At 33.2% G+C, this 24623-nt stretch overlaps 1 protein-coding gene across 1 annotated transcript in view; it reads right to left on the bottom strand.

Moving 5' to 3' along the window:
• LOC145266638 (uncharacterized) overlaps positions 1-22718 on the bottom strand; it is a 275190-nt gene extending 252472 nt beyond the window's left edge. Inside the window, exons 1-2 of the mRNA XM_080122562.1 lie at positions 22514-22718; positions 20124-20146 (exon numbers count right to left, since the gene is read on the bottom strand). Of these exons, the coding sequence (XP_079978688.1) occupies positions 20124-20146; positions 22514-22718 (228 nt within the window). The remainder of the gene's footprint in view (positions 1-20123; positions 20147-22513) is intronic.
• Between the last annotated feature and the right edge of the window lie 1905 nt (positions 22719-24623).

The raw sequence follows: 24623 nt of genomic DNA, 5'->3' as shown, positions 1-24623 counted from the left end.
ACTCTCTACATAGTCCTCCAGTAGCTTATGTCCCTGATAACAGCCCTCTACACCAAAGTGGCAATGTGCCTTGTTTGGGGTGAAAATGAATTAATATATATATATATATATATATCTGTGCGTATATATTTATACATTTGTATGTGCAAGATTCACTCCTAAACAAATTCACTAGTTGTTAAGGATTCTGGCAAACAGATGCTAAACGTGAAAATTCATTATTTGAGATACATTTGATTTAATTTAGTTTTATGCAGAGTAAAAAACGGGTTGGTCCTTTTTCATGAAAATTCAGATGCTCTCATCTTTGAAACATTTCAATAAAAGACATCAAGTATCAATTAATAATAATTTTTTATTCAGTTTATTTGGAGTATTTTAAGGGTTTTTAGGGAATAACTTTAATTTTTTAAATTTCAGTTTATTTGGAGTATTTTAAGGGTTTTTGGGGAATAACTTCATAAATCGACATATAACTGGTGAAAAACGGTTTTGCAAGGGGAAATTTTATCCTTCTGTGACAGGTATCCTTAAGTATATAAGCAGAAAACTACTCTCAATCCAACGGTTATTAATCTAGCTTCAACTATTCTTCTAAAATATATAACTAAGAATGTTCATTTAAACCACTTCCATTGCAAATTAATTAACGTAATATTTATAAAATTTTGATAATTTATCCTTTTGTATAAAATCATTTTTATTTATTACTGTTAATATCGACAAAATATATAAGTAGAACCTACTGTTGATTTTATATGTTGGGTCTTTCGGTTTGTGTGGTAATAAAACTTGTCAAATAGCCTTGTGTTGTTAGGCCGTGTAAGGTGTTAACTTTGGTTAAAATCGCCTGTTCCTTCTTTTATTATATTATTTCGATTACCGATTGTCTATACTTATTGAAGACATTCCGATATGAAACCTGTCTAAGAACACTGCCAAGCACACAAAGTACCTTCTTGTGAAATTTCATAAAAATCAGCCCAGAGAATAAACTCACAGACACACAGAGACATACACAAACAAAGCTCTGTTTATATAATAGTATACAATATACAGGGTTTCCGTAAAGTTACTATACATGCTTGATTAAATAAACCTGTAAAAAAAATAAATATTAACTATTAATACAAATATAATACAATAAAACAATAAGATTGTATAGTAACTTTACGGACACCCTGTATATATATATATATATATATATATATATATATATATATATATATATATATATATATATAGTGATGATCATATTTATTGGCACGGTAAAATAAAAGTTAAATTTTGTCTAATAAATTCTAAAAAAGGGATTAAATTAAAGAAAATAACAAAGTATATTATGTATTTTTAACTGGCCTTTCCGATGCAGCAATCGGATTTTAGAAAAAATAAATAACAAAGGAACAACAAACATAATTGCAAAAAACCCTTGTTCAAAATTATTGGCACGGCTTTGTTTTTCTTTTAGTATCAGTATAATATCAATCAATTTCTGGTTTACGTGCTTTCTGAACTTTTTTATAGCCATATTATGCTTGTTTAACGCTAATTCAGTGAATAATTTTTTTTCAGATAATTTTTAGATAGCGATTTATTTAAACTATTATAAGTGACTAAATTATAATTTTCAATCGCCATGGTTAAAACTAAGGAACACAGCGAAGACGTCAGGAAGCTTGTTGTAGCATGCCATACCAATGGGGAGGGCTATGATAAGATTTCAAAGAAGCTAAACCTTCCCAAATCCACTGTTAGAGCCATAATAAACAAGTTCAAATCGCAAGGCCACGTTATGAGTTTAGAGGGTAGAGGGAGAAAAAGGATTCTTTCCCCAAGAGATGAACGGAAAATTGTTCGACAAGTAAAACAAAACCCAAGGATCTCTGTTGGGGAGATTGTTGATGAACAGAGCACCTCTGGAGTGAATGTATCTCGACATACAGTTGGTAGAGTTTTGAAGAGAGCTGGTTTAAAAGCATGTCGTCCGAGAAAGACTCCCTTATTGAAGCCTATGCACCTGAAAGCAAGGCTAGCCTTTGCAAAACGTCATATTGATAAAGATGTTGCATTCTGGAAACGTGTTCTATGGACTGACGAAACGAAAATAGAGTTATTTGGCCATAATAAAGTGTCTTATATTTACAGAAAATCTGGCGAAGCTTTCCTGCCTAAGAACACCATACCCACAGTGAAGCACAGTGGAGGCAGTTTGATGTTTTGGGGATCCTTTGCTGCCTCTGGACCAGGGCGACTTGTTAAGGTCACAGGTAGCATAAAAAAGGAAGATTATGTTAAAATATTGGATGAAAACCTGAAAGACTCTGCTAAAGAGCTCTCACTTGGTCGTCGTTGGTGGTTCATGCAAGATAATGACCCAAAGCATTCGGCTAAACTGACTAAGAAATGGCTTGAGGACAATCATATTAATGTTTTGGAGTGGGCATCACAAAGCCCAGACCTTAATCCAATTGAAAATTTATGGAGAACATTAAAATTGAGGGTAATGCAAAGGAGGCCTAAGAATCTTATTCAATTGGAGGATTATTGTCAGGAAGAGTGGGCTAAAATTACTACTGAAGAGTGCAACAACTTGGCTGTAAACTATGAAAAGCGACTGAGGAAGGTAATCAAGGCCAAAGGCTATACAATTGATTATTAAATAAATCGTGCCAATAATTTTGAACAAGGGTTTTTTGCAATTATGTTTGTTGTTCCTTTGTTATTTATTTTTTCTAAAATCCGATTGCTGCATCGGAAAGGCCAGTTAAAAATACATAATATACTTTGTTATTTTCTTTAATTTAATCCCTTTTTTAGAATTTATTAGACAAAATTTAACTTTTATTTTACCGTGCCAATAAATATGATCATCACTGTATATACATACATACCTACATATATATATATATATATATATATATATATATATATATATATATATATATATATATATATACTGTTAAATATGCTTAATATATTAAAATACTATTTTGTTAATGTTAGGCTGTAATTAGTATTGCTTCTCATAATTTTAATCTCTGTGTGCAATTTCTGTACTTAATTTATTAGTAGTTAATATATGTCTTATTTCGGTTGACTTTAGTTTTTTATTATTAGAGGTAATATGGTATTGAATAGCGATGTTTTCTTATAAGGTGATATGTGGGACGTCTGGATAGAGTTGTTGGTGTAGGACCAAAATATGTATTTGATGCATTCGCAGATTGGTTAGTAAGACATTCTTTGAATGCACAAGAGAATTCGTATATTACATTAGTATGGCTCAGTATAGGGTTAAAAGTATTTTTAGTTTTAATTATTAAGTTAGAAGTTTTTAATTTCGTGTAATATATAATAAGTTTAATTTTGTTTGTGTTAATTATTTTTTGTCAAGTTCAACAACAAAAAATACTACTATACTACACCTAATGATGATGATTACAGATCGAAAGCACTTGAGAAAAAATGGCCGACACAAGTTCACTCGATTTTAAGCCTCCCTCTTTGGGTAGAGCACTTTCGTAAATAATCTCATCCACTACTTAATTGGCTGAAAAATGCGAGGCTTGCTGTTTGTATAAAAGTGGTGGACGAATGTTTGTTTAAAATAGACATTATGCGAGGTTATTTACGGGTATTGCTCCCGTAGGTCGATGGGTAGAACTTCTGACTATCAACGAAATGGTTCTAGGTTCAGTCTTCGGCTTGGGAGAGGTGCTAGTCTAGCGGCACTGATGAGTTGTAATAAACGAAACGGTAGTGTATGTCGATGACTACAAATATATTTTAAGCCCCCCCTCTTTGGGTAGACCACTGTCTTAAATAATCTCACCTACTATTTAATTGGCTGAAAAATGCAAGGCTCGCTGTTTGCTTGTAAATAAGTGGTGTGAGCACTAGAAAACTGGTGGACGAATGTTTGTTTAAAATAGACATTTTTGGAGGTTATTTAAGACCACCGCTCAGGCGCTCCGCTGGGTCGATGGGTAGAACTGCCGACTGTCAATAAGATGGTTTTAGGTTCAATCTTCGGCTTGGGAGAGGAGCTATTCTAGCGGCACTGATGAGTTGGAATACAACGAAACGGTACTGTATGTCGATGACCACACACACACACACACACACACACACATATATATATATATATATATATATATATATATATATATATATATATATATATACTTCAGAATAAAATTATCCAATAATCAGCTGGTATGGAAACCTATAATTATAAGACTTACAAGATATCACTGGCAGTAATATTCTATAAGTGTTATCTCACCTAAATAACAATTGCTCGATACACAAGATAGAGCAAATAAATCAAATGTTAGTCATTCAATGAATTTAAAAATTTATGACGTGAAATGTTTGAGTTTCAGATCAAAGATTTTTATTATTCTATGTAAGACAAAGAATACATTAGAAATATTTTTTATTCCTTACCCTATAGGATTTTGATGTCTTCAGAGGAGAAAATATTAGCAAATAGTTATAATGGTTTACACCTTATTTGCTAAAGTCAGTGAGACATGGAAAATCACAATTAAAAATTGATATAAAAGTTAACATCCAAATTGTGTGGTAAAATCCGAAGTGAATGCCCTTGAAAGCAGCGTGGTAAAATGATCCAAACTGTATTTTGAGTAATCCACATCACAATGTAATGATCCGAATTAGGCATATTCCTGGAGCAATTTTCCTTAGTTATATAATGGGTCCGTTAAAAAAGTTTTTTTTCATGTGGGTCCGGTGGATCTTTTTATTAAGAAACGTATAAACTGATATATTTAATATTTTTATATTCATAGAGCATTAGCTTAAAATTCCACTCTAAAATAACTTTCAAATTGTTAATAAAATTAAAAATTAAAAAATTAAAGCCGTTTTAGCAGATAGACCATGCAGAATGAGAGAAATTGAAATTGTACGAAGAAGGAAAAGAAAAAGAAGGAAAGGACAGAAAATGCTTGTGCGCAATAAAAAAGCGAGTATGAGATAAAATAAAATAAATAAATAAATAAAATAAAATAACAAAATAACATAAAATAAAATAAAATATAATAAAATAAAAGGGTAGTGAATGTATTAATGAAAAAAGACAAAAGAAAATAAAAAAAAGCGAGAGAATCCGTAGACGATGTCAATCAACCTTTACAAAATAAAATGACAGGCGGCGAATATAGGTCAGGAAATTTAACCCAGAATAAAGAAGGAAGAAAGAAAACGCACAAAATAAAAAGAAAAGGAAAAGGAAGCAAAGCAACGTAATGATAATATCCTTTAAATGAGGAAATTAAACTAAAAATTTAAAACTATAATTATTCGTGTAAGTAACTTGTAAAACTAAATCTAGGCGTGTCAATAAAGCGTGTTATTAAATTTATAATACTAATGATAATACTTTACTGTAATAAAATACTTTACTGAAAATATAAAAAAATTAATAATAATAATAACAATAATAATAATAATAATAATAATAATATTTAACTGAAAAAAACCTTCATATATATATATATATATATATATATATATATATATATATATATATATATATATGAAAGTATAATAATCATACTATTAATAATAATAATAATCATTATTGTAATAAAACTAATCATAATAAAATCCAAGTAAATTTATGAAAATAAGAAAATAAGGTTTTGGAACTATGCCTATAAAACCGGGTTCCTATAGTACGAACAATGGATGACGCATTACTGAGTATTATGTGCTCATATTCAGATGTGTGAATAGAGAAAATTCCTTGCAATGGGGAATGCTTACTCTATTTGTGGGTAAAAAGAGCGACGATTTATAAGCTCTTTAATTGAGATGCTAGTTTGAAACAGTATTCTAACAAAATCCCAGAAGTGTCAGTTATATGCTGGAACTTAAAGTAACGTATGTGAATGTGTGTATGTTGAGTCTCAATATAAAATGTAAATAAGAATGTTTTAGTATATAGGTTTACTGATATGCTCGAGATCTTATTTTCGAAAATTTTCGCAATAGTTATTAGTGCAAAAGCAATATGCATTTAGTGTTATGTTTTTACCCATTTACAGGTATCTAGAAAATCTATGTTATTTTATTTTAAGTTATCTGTATTTAACTTTTTTCTTGTGCTTACATCTAGGAACTAGTTCGTTCTTAGCATTTATTATAGGTTTATTGAAGATGATAATGTTAACTGCAAAGATTACAAAATTTGTCCCCTGGGGTGTATGAGCTTGATTTATCCAGTATACTCCATTTAATTGAATAGGGATTTTTTTGTCCTCCAGGCTATTGATTAAAGTTGTTAAAGATGTGCTATTATTATAATTATTTTGAGATTTTTAATTTCTGAAAGAATGTAAGTGGTTTGATATTCTTACTTTTATTAAGTTTGAAGATGCACCTATATAAGTGAATGGTTTATATGTTTTATTGTTAAGTTGTTCATCCATCCCAGTGCTGGTGAATCTTATATTGGGGAGTTGAGTTGAGAGAGAACCAGAAGATATATAACGCGGGGTTGGTTAATATTCTTCTGATTTTTACTGGGAATTATATTATTGGATCTGCTACTCTCTTTGTTTTTGTTGTTATTGTTATTATTAGAACCCTGACCATATGCTTCCCTATATATACTTGTGTCCTGAGTACTTTGATTATATTCATCATTTCCTATATTTGATCGGTTGTTTGCATGTTTCGGCAATTGCGTGACCGTGTAAGCGTACACTACACGTCTTTGTGCATGCAATCGTTATTAAGGGGGCATTCATTTTTATTTTGGCAGTTACATTTCTTTTTAGGTATTATATCAACGGAAATAGCCTGAGCTTGTTTAACTTTCCTGTTATTTGTCGAAATTTTTGTCTATGCTAGATTAGGCATTGTAGAGTAAGATATCTTTATAGAGTTTTTGTTTAATATAGTACTATACTTATGCGGGTATTTGAAAGATTTTTCCACTATTCTAAAGAATCCTTTGGGTATGTTAGCTTTTACATTAAAACAGGAGGATTGAACCAAATGGCTTTTTATCTCTTATATTTCTATTTTTATTATTATTAAATTGTTTTTGGTTTGGAATTGTATTGAGGGGTGTATCCTTAGTGTAGAGATTAATATTGTTAGGAACATTTTGGCTTATTTTTGTTGCTGTTAGATTTATTGTCATATTATGGGTAATTACTGAATTTAACTTTTTCACTAAAGGGATTTTTGTTATATTCTATGTGTTCTTTATATCCTGAGTTCCTTAAAGCAGTGTTGTAAAATGTTGATACTTGGTCAAAGGCTTTTTTGTCAACTGATAAATTTGAAATTGTTTTGGAGATAGACGGAACTATTGACTTAATTATTGACTTTGGATGATTAGATTGTTTATGTACATAAAATAGGTTTAGATTTGGTTCATGGTATGGGGTGTAAGATTCAGAACATAAATTTAAAGAGATATCTAAAAAAATGGAAGTCTTTTTATTTGGGTTGACTTCAATTGTTAAGCCAAAGTTTTTGAAAAAATCGTGTAGTTTTTAATAGTGTTGTTGTAGTGGCTTGGTCTCGCGGAATAATGTGTCATCCCTATATAGCCTTTCTTGTAGATCGTTGAATTCTATATTAATTTCTTTTAATAGAAAAAGGCCTACTAGGTCGGTAACTTGTGCACTATCCGAAGATCCCATTATTATGTCGAAGTCATTAGGAGTATCCTTCCTTGTCTAATATTTACCATCAAAACTTACTAAGGGTCGTCTAGCCAATAAGATTAATTTAATTTCTAAATCAGTAATGTGCGAATGCTTTTTTGCAAATATTAATGCCTTATTTAATAGTATTGGGGAGATTGAGTGATAATAATTATTTATATCGAAAGTGATAAAGCTTAGTCGTCACTTATCTTTAAGTTTTAAAAAAACATTTTATAACAGAGTCAGTGCATTGCCAAAGTGGGAATTTAACCTTTTATCTAATGGAAGGTAAGGTTCCATCTAAGATTTTCTTACTTACTAGACCAATATCCTAACTGGAAGGACAAATTAGTCTAATGGAAGGGTTATTATGGAAGCTTTGTTTATGGTCCTTCAATGTGAAGCTGGGAGTGCCAGGGGTAATAATTTCTGTATGTTCATGGATATTCATAAGATTAATTAAGTTTTTAACTTCTACGTTGATTTCATCTATTTTATTTTCAAGAGCAGGTTTATAGGATTTATTTAGTTCTTTGTATATAAATTTCTTGTAATTGCAATATTCTAGTTTATAATAGTTTTTAGTTGTATCAGCTGGAACAAATATATGTGAGCTTTTCTTGACTTGTTTAGCAAAGTTATTTATTTTCCTAGTAGTACTGTTAGGTGTGTACCTGTTGTTCTTTAATTTTATATTTATGACTAAATTAATCATCATGTTTTCAAAATTCTCAAGTTCCGTGTTAAACGTAGGGTGTTGATTTGTTTAAAGGCCATAGAATTTAGCAGCAGTTCTTTGCGATTTCTTCTGTTCCCTATCAGAATTAATTGGAAGACCCAGTTATTAACAATTTGAAAATTATTTTAGAGTGGAATTTTAAGCTCATGTTCTATGAATATAAAAATATTAAATATATCAATTTATATGTTTATTAATAAAAAGATCCACCAGACCTACATAAAAAAAAAACTTTTTTACCGGACTCATTATATAACAAAGGAAAATTGCTCCAGAAATATGCCTAATTCGGATCATTACGTCGTGATGTGGATTACTCAAAATACAGTTTGGATCATTTTACCACATTGCTTTCAAGGGCATTCACTTCGGATTTTACCACACAATTTGGATGTTAACTTTTATATCCTTTTCTTTAACTCCCCTTACTCTATGACCTTTAATTGCTCAATCAATTTTTTATTGTGATTTTCCATGTCTTACTGACTTTAGCAAACAAGGTGTAAACCATTATAACTATTTACTAATATTTTCTCCTCTGAAGAGATGGTAGACATCAAAATCCTATAGGAAAAGGAGTTAAAATATTTCTAATGTATTCTTTGATTTACATAGAATAATAAAAATATTTGATTTGAAACTCAAACATTTCACGTCATAAATTTTTAAATTCATTGAATGAGTAAAATTATATATATATATATATATATATATATATATATATATACAAGATTTCAAAAAGATTTTGTGTTATTGATATAAATGACAATCAGTAATTTTTATTGTAATACGGAACAAACAAATATATATATATATATATATATATAAAGCTATTACAATGCAAAGAATGGAATGTTGTCGATGGTAAGGAAGGAAGAAAAACAAGTGATTATATATATGTGTTTGTATGTGTGTGTGTGTGTGTGTGTGTGTCCGATTACTGATTAATTGTCCTTTGATAATCAGCCAATTAATTGGTATTCTAATGCCGATTTATCAGCAGATTTTATTTTCATGAATATTAATTAAACGAAGACAAAGTTACTTCCTCTTTTGCTTGCCAGAGACAATTTATTGAAGAAGCGTGTATCGTCGTCGCCATATTATCAATAATTTATTGAAGAAGCGTGTATCGTCGTCGCCATATTATCAAAAATTTATTGAAGAAGCGTGTATCGTCGTCGCCATATTATCAAAAATTTATTGAAGAAGCGTGTATCGTCGTCGCCATATTATCAAAAATTTATTGAAGAAGCGTGTATCGTCGTCGCCATATTATCAAAAATTTATTGAAGAAGCGTGTATCGTCGTCGCCATATTATCAAAAATTTATTGAAGAAGCGTGTATCGTCGTCGCCATATTATCAAAAATTTATTGAAGAAGCGTGTATCGTCGTCGCCATATTATCAAAAATTTATTGAAGAAGCGTGTATCGTCGTCGCCATATTATCAAAAATTTACTGAAGAAGCGTGTATCGTCGTCGCCATATTATCAAAAATTTATTGAAGAAGCGTGTATCGTCGTCGCCATATTATCAAAAATTTATTGAAGAAGCGTGTATCGTCGTCGCCATATTATCAAAAATTTATTGAAGAAGCGTGTATCGTCGTCGCCATATTATCAAAAATTTATTGAAGAAGCGTGTATCGTCGTCGCCATATTATCAATAATTTATTGAAGAAGCGTGTATCGTCGTCGCCATATTATCAAAAATTTATTGAAGAAGCGTGTATCGTCGTCGCCATATTATCAATAATTTATTGAAGAAGCGTGTATCGTCGTCGCCATATTATCAAAAATTTATTGAAGAAGCGTGTATCGTCGTCGCCATATTATCAATAATTTATTGAAGAAGCGTGTATCGTCGTCGCCATATTATCAAAAATTTATTGAAGAAGCGTGTATCGTCGTCGCCATATTATCAATAATTTATTGAAGAAGCGTGTATCGTCGTCGCCATATTATCAAAAATTTATTGAAGAAGCGTGTATCGTCTTCGCCATATTATCAAAAATTTATTGAAGAAGCGTGTATCGTCGTCGCCATATTATCCAAAATTTATTGAAGAAGCGTGTATCGTCGTCGCCATATTATCAAAAATTTATTGAAGAAGCGTGTATCGTCGTCGCTATATTATCAAAAATTTATTGAAGAAGCGTGTATCGTCGTCGCCATATTATCAATAATTTATTGAAGAAGCGTGTATCGTCGTCGCCATATTATCAAAAATTTATTGAAGAAGCGTGTATCGTCGTCGCCATATTATCAAAAATTTATTGAAGAAGCGTGTATCGTCGTCGCCATATTATCAAAAATTTACTGAAGAAGCGTGTATCGTCGTCGCCATATTATCAAAAATTTATTGAAGAAGCGTGTATCGTCGTCGCCATATTATCAAACATTTATTGAAGAAGCGTGTATCGTCGTCGCCATATTATCAAAAATTTATTGAAGAAGCGTGTATCGTCGTCGCCATATTATCAAAAATTTATTGAAGAAGCGTGTATCGTCGTCGCCATATTATCAAAAATTTATTGAAGAAGCGTTTATCGTCGTCGCCATATTATCAAAAATTTATTGAAGAAGCGTGTATCGTCGTCGCCATATTATCAATAATTTATTGAAGAAGCGTGTATCGTCGTCGCCATATTATCAAAAATTTATTAAAGAAGCGTGTATCGTCGTCGCCATATTATCAATAATTTATTGAAGAAGCGTGTATCGTCGTCGCCATATTATCAAAAATTTATTGAAGAAGCGTGTATCGTCGTCGCCATATTTTTTTTTTTTTTTTTTTTTTTTTTACAAAGGCATCACCACATTATCAAGGCCCAGAGGCCACTCAAGGATAAGGGTTAAAGAGTGTACAGTAGAAGTTGGTCAATATAGTAATCATTAGTAATGAAAATTTGGTAAATTTAATAACTTATATGGAACGGCTCATCAAGAACTTATTTACTTTAGACTTGAACAAAACCATATTGTAGTCAGCCGGAAAGCAGGAAAACGGAAGACAATTCCACAGGCGTGCAGTTCTAAGAAAGAAGCTTTGTTCATGGAATCTACGTTTAGGTTTAGGCACAGATAAAGAGTGGGGGAAATTATTGATAGTGTTTACAGCTAGACGAGTGTTTCTTGTGAAAGTTTGGCGAGGGGGGACCATAGATTGAAGCTCAGTTGAACACTTTCCATGAAAATAACGATACATCAGAGACAAACTATTATCAATAATTTATTGAAGAAGCGTGTATCATCGTCGCCATATTATCAAAAATTTATTGAAGAAACGTGTATCGTCGTCGCCATATTATCAAAAATTTATTGAAGAAGCGTGTATCGTCGTCGCCATATTATCAATAATTTATTGAAGACGCGTGTATCGTCGTCGCCATATTATCAAAAATTTATTGAAGAAGCGTGTATCGTCGTCGCCATATTATCAAAAATTTATTGAAGAAGCGTGTATCGTCGTCGCCATATTATCAAAAATTTATTGAAGAAGCGTGTATCGTCGTCGCCATATTATAAAATATTTATTGAAGAAGCGTGTATCGTCGTCGCCATATTATCAAAAATTTATTGAAGAAGCGTGTATCGTCGTCGCCATATTATCAAAAATTTATTGAAGAAGCGTGTATCGTCGTCGCCATATTATCAAAAATTTATTGAAGAAGCGTGTATCGTCGTCGCCATATTATCAAAAATTTATTGAAGAAGCGTGTATCGTCGTCGCCATATTATCAAAAATTTATTGAAGAAGCGTGTATCGTCGTCGCCGTATTATCAAAAATTTATTGAAGAAGCGTGTATCGTGGTCGCCTTATTATCAAAAATGTATTGAAGAAGCGTGTATCGTCGTCGCCATATTATCAAAAAATTATTGAAGAAGCGTGTATCGTCGTCGCCATATTATCAAAAATTTATTGAAGAAGCGTGTATCGTTGTCGCCATATTATCAAAAATTTATTGAAGAAGCGTGTATCGTCGTCGCCATATTATCAAAAATTTATTGAAGAAGCGTGTATCGTCGTCGCCATATTATCAAAAATTTATTGAAGAAGCGTGTATCGTCGTCGCCATATTATCAAATATTTATTGAAGAAGCGTGTATCGTCGTCGCCATATTATCAAAAATTTATTGAAGAAGCGTGTATCGTTGTCGCCATATTATCAAAAATTTATTGAAGAAGCGTGTATCGTCGTCGCCATATTATCAAAAATTTATTGAAGAAGCGTGTATCGTTCGTTGTCGCCATATTATCAATAATTTATTGAAGAAGCGTGTATCGTCGTCGCCATATTATCAAAAATTTATTGAAGAAGCGTGTATCATCGTCGCCATATTATCAAAAATTTATTGAAGAAGCGTGTATCGTCGTCGCCATATTATCAAAAATTTATTGAAGAAGCGTGTATCGTCGTCGCCATATTATCAAAAATTTATTGAAGAAGCGTGTATCGTCGTCGCCATATTATCAAAAATTTATTGAAGAAGCGTGTATCGTCGTCGCCATATTATCAAAGATTTATTGAAGAAGCGTGTATCGTCTTCGCCATATTATAAATAATTTATTGAAGAAGCGTGTATCGTCGTCGCCATATTATGAAAAATTTATTGAAGAAGCGTGTATCGTCGTCGCTATATTATCAAAAATTTATTGAAGAAGCGTGTATCGTCGTCGCCATATTATCAAAAATTTATTGAAGAAGCGTGTATCGTCGTCGCCATATTATCAAACATTTATTGAAGAAGCGTGTATCGTCGTCGCCATATTATCAAAAATTTATTGAAGAAGCGTGTATCGTCGTCGCCATATTATCAAAAATTTATTAAAGAAGCGTGTATCGTCGTCGCCATATTATCAAACATTTATTGAAGAAGCGTGTATCGTCGTCGCCATATTATCAAAAATTTATTGAAGAAGCGTGTATCGTCGTCGCCATATTATCAAAAATTTATTGAAGAAGCGTGTATCGTCGTCGCCATATTATAAAAAATTTATTGAAGAAGCGTGTATCGTCGTCGCCGTATTATCAAAAATTTATTGAAGAAGCGTGTATCGTGGTCGCCTTATTATCAAAAATGTATTGAAGAAGCGTGTATCGTCGTCGCCATATTATCAAAAAATTATTGAAGAAGCGTGTATCGTCGTCGCCATATTATCAAAAATTTATTGAAGAAGCGTGTATCGTTGTCGCCATATTATCAAAAATTTATTGAAGAAGCGTGTATCGTCGTCGCCATATTATCAAACATTTATTGAAGAAGCGTGTATCGTCGTCGCCATATTATCAAAAATTTATTGAAGAAGCGTGTATCGTCGTCGCCATATTATCAAATATTTATTGAAGAAGCGTGTATCGTCGTCGCCATATTATCAAAAATTTATTGAAGAAGCGTGTATCGTTCGTTGTCGCCATATTATCAATAATTTATTGAAGAAGCGTGTATCGTCGTCGCCATATTATCAAAAATTTATTGAAGAAGCGTGTATCGTCGTCGCCATATTATCAAAAATTTATTGAAGAAGCGTGTATCGTCGTCGCCATATTATCAAAGATTTATTGAAGAAGCGTGTATCGTCTTCGCCATATTATAAATAATTTATTGAAGAAGCGTGTATCGTCGTCGCCATATTATGAAAAATTTATTGAAGAAGCGTGTATCGTCGTCGCTATATTATCAAAAATTTATTGAAGAAGCGTGTATCGTCGTCGCCATATTATCAAAAATTTATTGAAGAAGCGTGTATCGTCGTCGCCATATTATCAAACATTTATTGAAGAAGCGTGTATCGTCGTCGCCATATTATCAAAAATTTATTGAAGAAGCGTGTATCGTCGTCGCCATATCAAAAATTTATTGAAGAAGCGTGTATCGTCTTCGCCATATTATCAATAATTTATTGAAGAAGCGTGTATCGTCGTCGCCATATTATCAAAAATTTATTGAAGAAGCGTGTATCGTCGTGGCCATATTATCAATAATTTATTGAAGAAGCGTGTATCGTCGTCGCCATATTATCAATAATTTATTGAAGAAGCGTGTATCGTCGTCGCCATATTATCAAAAATTTATTGAAGAAGCGTGTATCGTCGTCGCCATATTATCAATAATTTATTGAAGAAGCGTGTATCGTCGTCGCCATATTATCAAAAATTTATTGAAGAAGCGTGTATCGTCGTCGCCATATTATCAAAAATTTATTGAAGAAGCGTGTATCGTCTTCGCCATATTATCAATAATTTATTGAAGAAGCGTGTATCGTCGTCGCCATATTATCAAAAATTTATTGAAGAAGCGTGTATCGTCGTCGCCATATTATCAATAATTTATTGAAGAAGCGTGTATCGTCGTCGCCATATTATCAAAAATTTATTGAAGAAGCGTGTATCGTCGTCGCCATATTATCAAAAATTTATTGAAGAAGCGTGTATCGTCGTCGCCATATTATCAATAATTTATTGAAGAAGCGTGTATCGTCGTCGCCATATTATCAATAATTTATTGAAGAAGCGTGTATCGTCGTCGCCATATTATCAATAATTTATTGAAGAAGCGTGTATCGTCGTCGCCATATTATCAAAAATTTATTGAAGAAGCGTGTATCGTCTTCGCCATATTATCAATAATTTATTGAAGAAGCGTGTATCGTCGTCGCCATATTATCAAAAAATTATTGAAGAAGCGTGTATCGTCATCGCCATATTATCAAAAATTTATTAAAGAAGCGTGTATCGTCGTCGCCATATTATCAAAAATGTATTGAAGAAGCGTGTATCGTCTTCGCCATATTATCAATAATGTATTGAAGAAGCGTGTATCGTCGTCGCCATATTACAAAAATTTATTGAAGAAGCGTGTTTCGTCGTCGCCATATTATCAAAAATTTATTGAAGAAGCGTGTATCGTCTTCGCCATATTATCAAAAATTTATTGAAGAAGCGTGTATCGTCGTCGCCATATTATCAAAAATTTATTGAAGAAGCGTGTATCGTCGTCGCCATATTATCAATAATTTATTGAAGAAGCGTGTATCGTCGTCGCCATATTATCAAAAATTTATTGAAGAAGCGTGTATCGTCGTCGCCATATTATCAATAATTTATTGAAGAAGCGTGTATCGTCGTCGCCATATTATCAATAATTTATTGAAGAAGCGTGTATCGTCGTCGCCATATTATCAATAATTTATTGAAGAAGCGTGTATCGTCGTCGCCATATTATCAAAAATTTATTGAAGAAGCGTGTATCGTCTTCGCCATATTATCAATAATTTATTGAAGAAGCGTGTATCGTCGTCGCCATATTATCAAAAATTTATTGAAGAAGCGTGTATCGTCATCGCCATATTATCAAAAATTTATTGAAGAAGCGTGTATCGTCGTCGCCATATTATCAAAAATTTATTGAAGAAGCGTGTATCGTCTTCGCCATATTATCAATAATGTATTGAAGAAGCGTGTATCGTCGTCGCCATATTATCAAAAATTTATTGAAGAAGCGTGTATCGTCGTCGCCATATTATCAAAAATTTATTGAAGAAGCGTGTATCGTCTTCGCCATATTATCAAAAATTTATTGAAGAAGCGTGTATCGTCGTCGCCATATTATCAAAAATTTATTGAAGAAGCGTGTATCGTCGTCGCCATATTATCAATAATTTATTGAAGAAGCGTGTATCGTCGTCGCCATATTATCAAAAATTTATTGAAGAAGCGTGTATCGTCGTCGCCATATTATCAAAAATTTATTGAAGAAGCGTGTATCGTCGTCGCCATATTATCAATAATTTATTGAAGAAGCGTGTATCGTCGTCGCCATATTATCAAAAATTTATTGAAGAAGCGTGTATCGTCGTCGCCATATTATCAAAAATTTATTGAAGAAGCGTGTATCGTCGTCGCCATATTATCAATAATTTATTGAAGAAGCGTGTATCGTCGTCGCCATATTATCAAAAATTTATTGAAGAAGCGTGTATCGTCTTCGCCATATTATCAAAAATTTATTGAAGAAGCGTGTATCGTCGTCGCCATATTATCAAAAATTTATTGAAGAAGCGTGTATCGTCGTCGCCATATTATCAATAATTTATTGAAGAAGCGTGTATCGTCGTCGCCTTATTATCAAAAATTTATTGAAGAAGCGTGTATCGTCGTCGCCATATTATCAAAAATTTATAGAAGAAGCGTGTATCGTCTTCGCCATATTATCAAAAATTTATTGAAGAAGCGTGTATCGTCGTCGCCATATTATAAAAAATTTATTGAAGAAGCGTGTATCGTCGTCGCCATATTATCAAAAATTTATTGAAGAAGCGTGTATCGTCGTCGCCATATTATCAAAAATTTATTGAAGAAGCGTGTATCGTCGTCGCCATATTATCAATAATTTATTGAAGAAGCGTGTATCGTCGTCGCCATATTATCAAAAATTTATTGAAGAAGCGTGTATCGTCTTCACCATATTATCAAATAACAGTCATTACGTGCTGTTAACATGTAGACTTTTTAGACTGCACTGAATTTGAGGCAAATAGATGTAAGCGTATAGAAATTTCCATTTCTTATATCCTTCTATGAAATTAATATTATTATTTTTTACTTTAAATCACTGTCAAAGAAAATTATTACTTTTTAGTTTTTAGTTTTCATGTTGAAGAATTGTACAATAAATTGCGAAGATGTGCGAACCGAACATAAAGTATTCTTCATCAGTCATACTCTTGTTCCTCATTGTCGGACTCTTGCTGCCAGTACATATATATTTTTATTTTTCTAGTTTAGATAATGTATATTGTATTAAGATAAATTACTAAAACGATATCAAGCATAAATAATTCAAATACGTAAAAAAATAATTAAAAATTAACAACAACCATCAACCATTATGACAACCAGTTTTTGCTGGAAGTATTTTGATATAAATCCCAAAAATACATCTTTTTGCAAGTTATGTCAAACCATCACATCAAAGAATGGCAAATCAGTAAAAACTTTTACAATGAATAATATGTTAAACCAATGGATATTCAGGAACAGACATTCCAGTAACAGGTGAGAGCAACTACGTGCCTCCAGCGAAACAGGAAACGACTATAGAATCAATATTTGCAACAAAAAAAATGTTTGGGATATTTATAATCCCCGGTCACAAGAGATCCATTATCTGATAGGAAAAATGCTGTAGATACGCAGCCATATTTTGTAACATCTGACATTTGATTGATTAGGCTTATTGCAAAATCCAGTTCCTGAGACCATTTGTTCCGTCTGCCTGCTTTCCACCTGACTACAACCTGGATGTCTTCAAGTCCAACGTAAACAAATTCCTGATGAACCGCCCCCTTAAGTAAACACTTCATTAAATCTCCACACTAACGTACTGTACTTGCAATAACACTTATCCCTGAGTGGCTTCCGAGCCTTGATAAGTGGTGACCACCGTGTAAAAAAAAAAAAGAAATCACTGAAGAAGCAAATCACAGAACATCAATCATATCGATGATTCCCACAATTTCACAATTTTAGCTGTGAAGTTATTTCTGTCAAAAGCTGTCCAATCGATTTCTAGTATTTCTGACTTTAGTGCAGCCTTCTTACTATTGTTGAACAATCCAGGTTATCAATGGAAACAAGATTTTCATTCTATCTAAATGATAGAAACGTGTATGTCTACTTTCTTAGATCCATGATTCAAATGCTAATTTTAAAAGATTGGCATAGAAAACATATTAAGAATTAGATTCGGCATTTGCTTTCCACTAATGATAATGAAGCAGAATCAGTAGGATGCACCACCCTGCTGAGGGTGAAGAAGCACAAACATGTTTAAATTACAACATGGCAATTTTAAAACGAACTGACAAAAAAGTAAAATGTCACAAAAGAGGCTTTCATTACTGCTAGTATAAGATAACAGTAGAAAGTAAAAGTACCAAATGTCATAAACACATACTAATTTCAAAATCATATATCACAAATGCTATTAAAAGATTAAATTTTATATAACTCTTGTTTACTTCACCTTGGATATATTCATTACAACCGTTTCGTTAATGGGATTACAATTTTATGGTTTTATGTTTTCATAGAAATTTTCCTCTCATCAACTCGTCAGATGCGATTTACACCCGAGGTTATCAACAAAAGGTTTATTTGTATATGATAAACCTAATGTGTTCGTTTGGGAAAAAGAAATTTCGATCTCCACGTTGTTACAGGTCGGCCATCTTGGGTACCGTGCAAACCAAAATCCTTATTTTAAACCTTACATTCATATTTTTATTTTTTTTGTTTTTTTCTTAATTTCCAATTTTTTTTTTATTATTTATTTTTTCCTATGTTTGTATAATTTTTATTACTATATTTATGTGTATGTATCCTAATATTCATTTTGTTTGGTTTCGAATTACTATTGATCAGTTAAGTTCCTTGTTTCAAGGGGAGATCATATATATATATATATATATATATATATATATATATCTGAAGAAATATACTTTATTTCCTTATAATATATACCAATCCTTGTTTAAGAAGGTCAATGTAATTACAGAGCAATATAATGAAAGATGCACAAAAGTCTATATTCCAAAGTTCATGATGTTAACCATCTTACAATTTATTACTTTAATTCAGTTGACATTTACAATTCTTAGTTAGTTTTGTTAGTATAATATTCGTAGCTCAAAATCAATCACTTAAATATTATTTCAATCAGTGAATCTATTTTGGCCTTAACTTATCAGAAGAAATAACAACATTCAATCCATCAAAAAGAAATAAAGTGTGTTTTGACATGATTAAAAATCCGAAAATTTGGAGAGATGCTGTAAATATCTTATAATATGTTTAAATTACGCCATTTTGAATTTAAAACTATATATATATATGTGGTGTGTGTATTCAAAAATTATTATTGTAATAATCATATATGATATCTGATTATATGATTATAGAAGATCTGGTAGTACAATAGCATGTTTCCTTACTTGCTTGTAGATATTTTGAAGAAATACCAGCTTCTTTACTTCCTCAGTAGTAGAAACGTCGACGTCATCACTTTTTCTTTTTATCGTCGTCCTTAAAAAATAAAAAAAAATAAAAGATCAATCAATCCTATAAAAACATTAAAAAAAAGACGTATACATTATTAACTCATATCCCATTAAAATCAAAGCAATAAGCGTCAGAAAATAGTTTTAAAAATTGTGGCATGGTCCCTGATTATTTTGGATAATGATAGCTTCTTTGGGTATTGTCAACAACCACACCGACATTTTATAATAGATTCGGTATAAAAAGTTACGTTATACCGAAGGAAGAAAATGAAAAATATATAAAAAGGACATGCATACATATTAAAAATGGAAATTAATGAAATATGAAAGAATAGAAGAGTTACCAATTAGCTAGTGAAGAAAGCTTGTGTGTGAGTCATTGGGTCCTTTCTGACTACCCCGGTCCAAAAGGCGTGGAAGGGGGTTATCAAACGTTCTTGGGTTTTCCGTATGTGGCTGGCTAGTCAAGTCTGGAGAAAAATGATTTTGTTAACCAGGTCTTATAAGAGTTTCTAAGTTTGCACTGGTTTATTACATTCACATATATGTGTTACACTTTTAAACTTGGGACGATTTTCATTGATAAAAATACTTTGAGTTAACACTTTCCTGTGAAACTTACTTTTGGAAGTGACAAAAAAGAGCCTTCAATTCAAATGAATTAAAATGAAACACATAAATGCTATATGGAGGACTTATACATACAACTAGAGGAACATTTATAAACTAGAGTTCATACACGTCCTTATACATGTATACACGTTAGACGTAATCAGTCGTATGAACACGTAAATTTATAACAGAAAGGCTGTAACCATTCAAGCCATTTGCTTTTTAGTGTTCATAGGAATTACTTCACGATTCAGTCGCCACACAATCTAAACTCATATGAATTCGAAAAAATAGGTCAGTAGATATCACTGAAATAGATAACATGTCTCATGTAAAAATGTTTGGCATTTTCATAAATTTATGGCTGCAACGAGATGACCTTGCAACAAAATTTGATCAAAGTCTTAGAAATCCATAGATGAAATGTCAACATAATATTGTGAGATTAAAAAAGGATTCTTCGATTAGTCAGAACAAATAATTGAATGAATGCAAAAACAAGAGCAAACAGAAAAATGTAAATTTTGTCATTTAATTCTCCATTGAGTTGTCATTTATTTCTTTGTCGAAATATGTCATCATTTTGTCACTGCTTCATATCTTCTTATTTAATTCATGTAAAAACAATTGGCGGAAGACATGGTTTCAGAAATGGAGGTTTATTAAGAAAAATATTAAAGAAGTTACGATTATAATTTACACCTAATGCACATTAACACATTAATCAAGTATGAGACGGATAGAATTTTAACCTGCGGTAACTATTTGAGAGCTAGAAAAGCCATGTCAAAATACAAAACTGGTCTGTTTACAACTGTTGCTCACCATTTTGATCTCATATCCGTCGGGTCTCAAATTTTTTTTTACCTTATTTTAATGCCAAATAAAGCATATTGCCACTTGGAATGTAAAAGGCTACTATTTGGACCGTGTCTAACAGGGGACTGGAGAAAGTTGAGCAGCAAGATGTCGATTTATATTAAATTTTGAAGCTTAGTACAATCATGAAAGCTGGAAACAAAGAGGGAATTCCAAAGTTTTACAGTCCGAGGGAAAAAGCTATTAAAGTAGAAGGCTTTTCTGCATCTAAAGATTTCAACATTAAAGGGGTGAGAGTGTGTTGCATGCCGGACGTCCAAAGAATAGAAATATTTTTGAGCATGGCAACAATATACAACAAATGAAGGATGCAACTGTGCAATTTCCACAGGTGCTGCTAGTATTTGTAAAAATACACATTTGTATTTTTACAGATGATTTTTAATATATATTTGGTACTTGTACAATAATATAGGATTTCAAACAAATGCATTTCACTTACAAACATTTTCGTATACCTTTTTTTTTACACGGTGGTCACCCCTTATCAAGGCCCAGAAGCCACTCAGGGATAAGGTTTATGTCAAAAGTAGTAAAAATTACAGTAGAAGATGTGCTAAATTTTCCAAAAATTGGAGGTCCCATATTTTTTTGTGTTTTTTTTTTAATGGTGGATACTTATTGAATGCAAAGAAAGGAAGGGAGATAAGTCAAAATAATAGATCGCAGTTATTTCTCTTAGATTTTAAGAATTATTCCACATTAAAACATACGATAAAACTCTATAATAGAAAAAAATTATCTTTACTTGTAATTATTTTTCATAATGTTTAAAAATTTATCTTAATTTCGTCAATACGTGTTAATGTTTTCACCTAAAATGTGTTGGTTTAAAAGCTCACCAATTTACACAAAAATCGAAATTATTTTTGTCGATAAACGTAAAATGACAAAATCTAATTAAGTCTTGAGCTAATAAATTTCATTTTTACTTGAAATTCTACTTGTCTTCTTAATTTATATTTTATTCTAATGATTTTTCTATTTGATCATTTTTTTCATGACTTTTTGTAATTTATATTAATTCCGGCATGCCACGTAAGTACGTAATAGTGTTTTTAACTGAAATGCGTTTATTGAATTCAACTTCAATCGTCACCAACGCTCGCAATAGTAACACAATAACCTCGTGACTGTAAACGACACTGTCACTTCCTCTCACTCAAGCTTGCTTTTTATGCAGTTTTTCACCTTGCCTCATTTGCATGTGTGCCTTCTGTTTTCTCGTGATCTCATTATCTTGCGAGACCGCAATTTATAAAACACCAGGCGTCATCTTTTTTCTTTTTTCCCACCCAACACTTCCCTGCGGCAAGACCTCCCCCTCCATCATGCCACCGCTCGCACGCACATCTATACAATGCACAAATACAGGGTGTCCACAAAGTCTGGCTACATAATGTAGCCAGACTTTGTGGACACCCTGTATGCGGACGCTTGCTACTCTGGTGAGTATTACACTCCCCCTGATCTGATGATCACAAAGAGTGCACTGCAGGGTTGGTCTCCTAGTCTGCTTACTTCTGCAAAGGGGCACGTTCTGGTTCTGGTTTGGCTCTGGTTCTGGTTCTGATGCAGATTCAGATTCAGATTCAGGTTCGGGATCAGGTCCAGGTTCTGATTCAGATTCAGATTCTGGTTCTGGTTTTGGGTCTGATTCTGATTCTGTTTCTGCCACGTCAGATGAACTATAATCATTACTCTCTGGTCTGTTGATTTCGTTCATCAGTAGCTCATCATTTTAGGATTCATTTCTCTCCTCTGTAGTTGTATGATGCACCTCAGAAGCCAGGTGGAGATTGTGCACATTGGAGCGGGGTTCCATCAACTAGGACCAACTGCTGGCTGATCACCCCAGAGATTCGTCCTCACTTGAATTTGGTGGTGCACCGGTTTCCAGGTGGTCTCACCTAAACTGGATCCCCCATCTCATTTGGCATGTCTTTTCTGGTTGACTTGCTGTGCAGCATCAATTCCCTTTAGTCTAACACAATATGTGTATATTGCATTAGCCAGTGTTGTAGATAATTTCCCATCCTTTGGCATGACGTTATACCAGTACATGGCCTCCGTAATGGTACATTGCTTTCTGGCAGCAATTCTCTTAATGCTACGATGGCTCCTCTCAGGAATGCCATTCCCTGATGGTACACGAGCACATCACAGCCGTAGTCGGACGCCCCATTCATCTAACAGCTGCTGAACTTGTTGGCTACAAAAAGCAGCATCGTTATCCGTCAAGATCTCTTCCGGTGCACCCCGCTCAAAAAAGATGGATGACAAGATGCGAACAACACTTGCTGAGTCCTGTCTAATCATGTGTTGCCATACCGCAAAACATGTGGGTCCACAATCCATACAAGTTAGAAAGGGTTTACCACTGTAATGGGTAATGTCCATTGCCACCCATTGCTACACCTTCTTGACGTCCAATTGTCCTTTTCGCCATTGCTCTGGTGCAGGATCAATAGACTGACATGCCTCACAGTACCTGACAATCTGCCTGACATCTGCCTTTGTCACTGCTGGGTCCACACGCCTTGCAAAATACACTGCTCTCTTGACACCTGGATGCCCGCTCTGTGCATGAATCTTCTGTATTTGACATGGGCTAATCATGCCAATTGCTCCACACCCATCTTCACGGCTCCATACCATCTGTGAGGTGCAAGGCTTAGTTGTTCAGCACTACATTACAATGTGATGTTACCAGCATTACCCCCACTGATAGTTCATACTCAGAGACCAGACTCTTCAGCATATCTAGCCTTTACCAGATCAACATCTTGCTGGCTGCCTTAGTGCGGATTCTTGTCCGTCCTGAAAGTATGTCAGACACCCAGTGGTAGACACAGAGAGAATTCGTGTACAGGTGCAGTTTCTTTGATTGCCATTGTAGTGCGAGATTTATTCCATTTACAACAGCATCTAGCTCTGCTAAGTTGATGTGCTGAGTATCACTTACCGGTTGCAGCCAACATGCACCTTTAAGCACATTCTCTCCTTGCTCTAATGTGAACTAGCGTCGACCCACACATTTACATGGTCTGCATCAACACACCATTTTCCACAGGCAGGGTCCTCCTTGTTGACTCTCTCCAGGGTCTCAGTTACCATCAGAGTTAGAAGAGCATCGTCAAGCACATCGTCCCAACCTGTGGTTACCAAATTTTCTCTGCGTTTGATGACACCCACAGCTACGCGGAGCCAGCCACAGGCTGGTAAATGTCCAACAAGTTTCTCACACCAGGAAAAAACGGTCCGCCCTGTAACAACATCAGGGATGCCTGGAATCCCACTGCCATGCCTCCATTGTAGGGTGCTGTCTTCCTCACAGACGTCTAATCCCAATACGTATGCTCCATCCCTCAGACGTACAGGATTCTTGCACTGCAGACCAAACTGAGCCAATTTTTCCCTGACACACGATGCAGATTTTATGTCCTCATTGATGTACACATCGTCAATGTAGGCTGATGTTGCGTCCTCAATGGTCTTTTCTTGAGACAATTCACAATGGTCTTCATGATCTGTGGTGTCACATTCAGACAAAAGCCAAGTCGTGTTAGACAGTATCTCTGACCCCGAAACTACACTGTCTGGAACGGCCACAGCATATCATCTATTCGTA

This window comes from Euprymna scolopes, chromosome 41 (genome assembly GCF_053919585.1).
Source record: "Euprymna scolopes isolate OS-2025 chromosome 41, ASM5391958v1, whole genome shotgun sequence".
Taxonomy (NCBI): Eukaryota; Metazoa; Mollusca; class Cephalopoda; order Sepiida; family Sepiolidae; genus Euprymna; species Euprymna scolopes.
The sequence above is the reverse complement of the archived record's forward strand: the minus strand, read 5'-3'. Positions and strand labels throughout refer to the sequence as shown.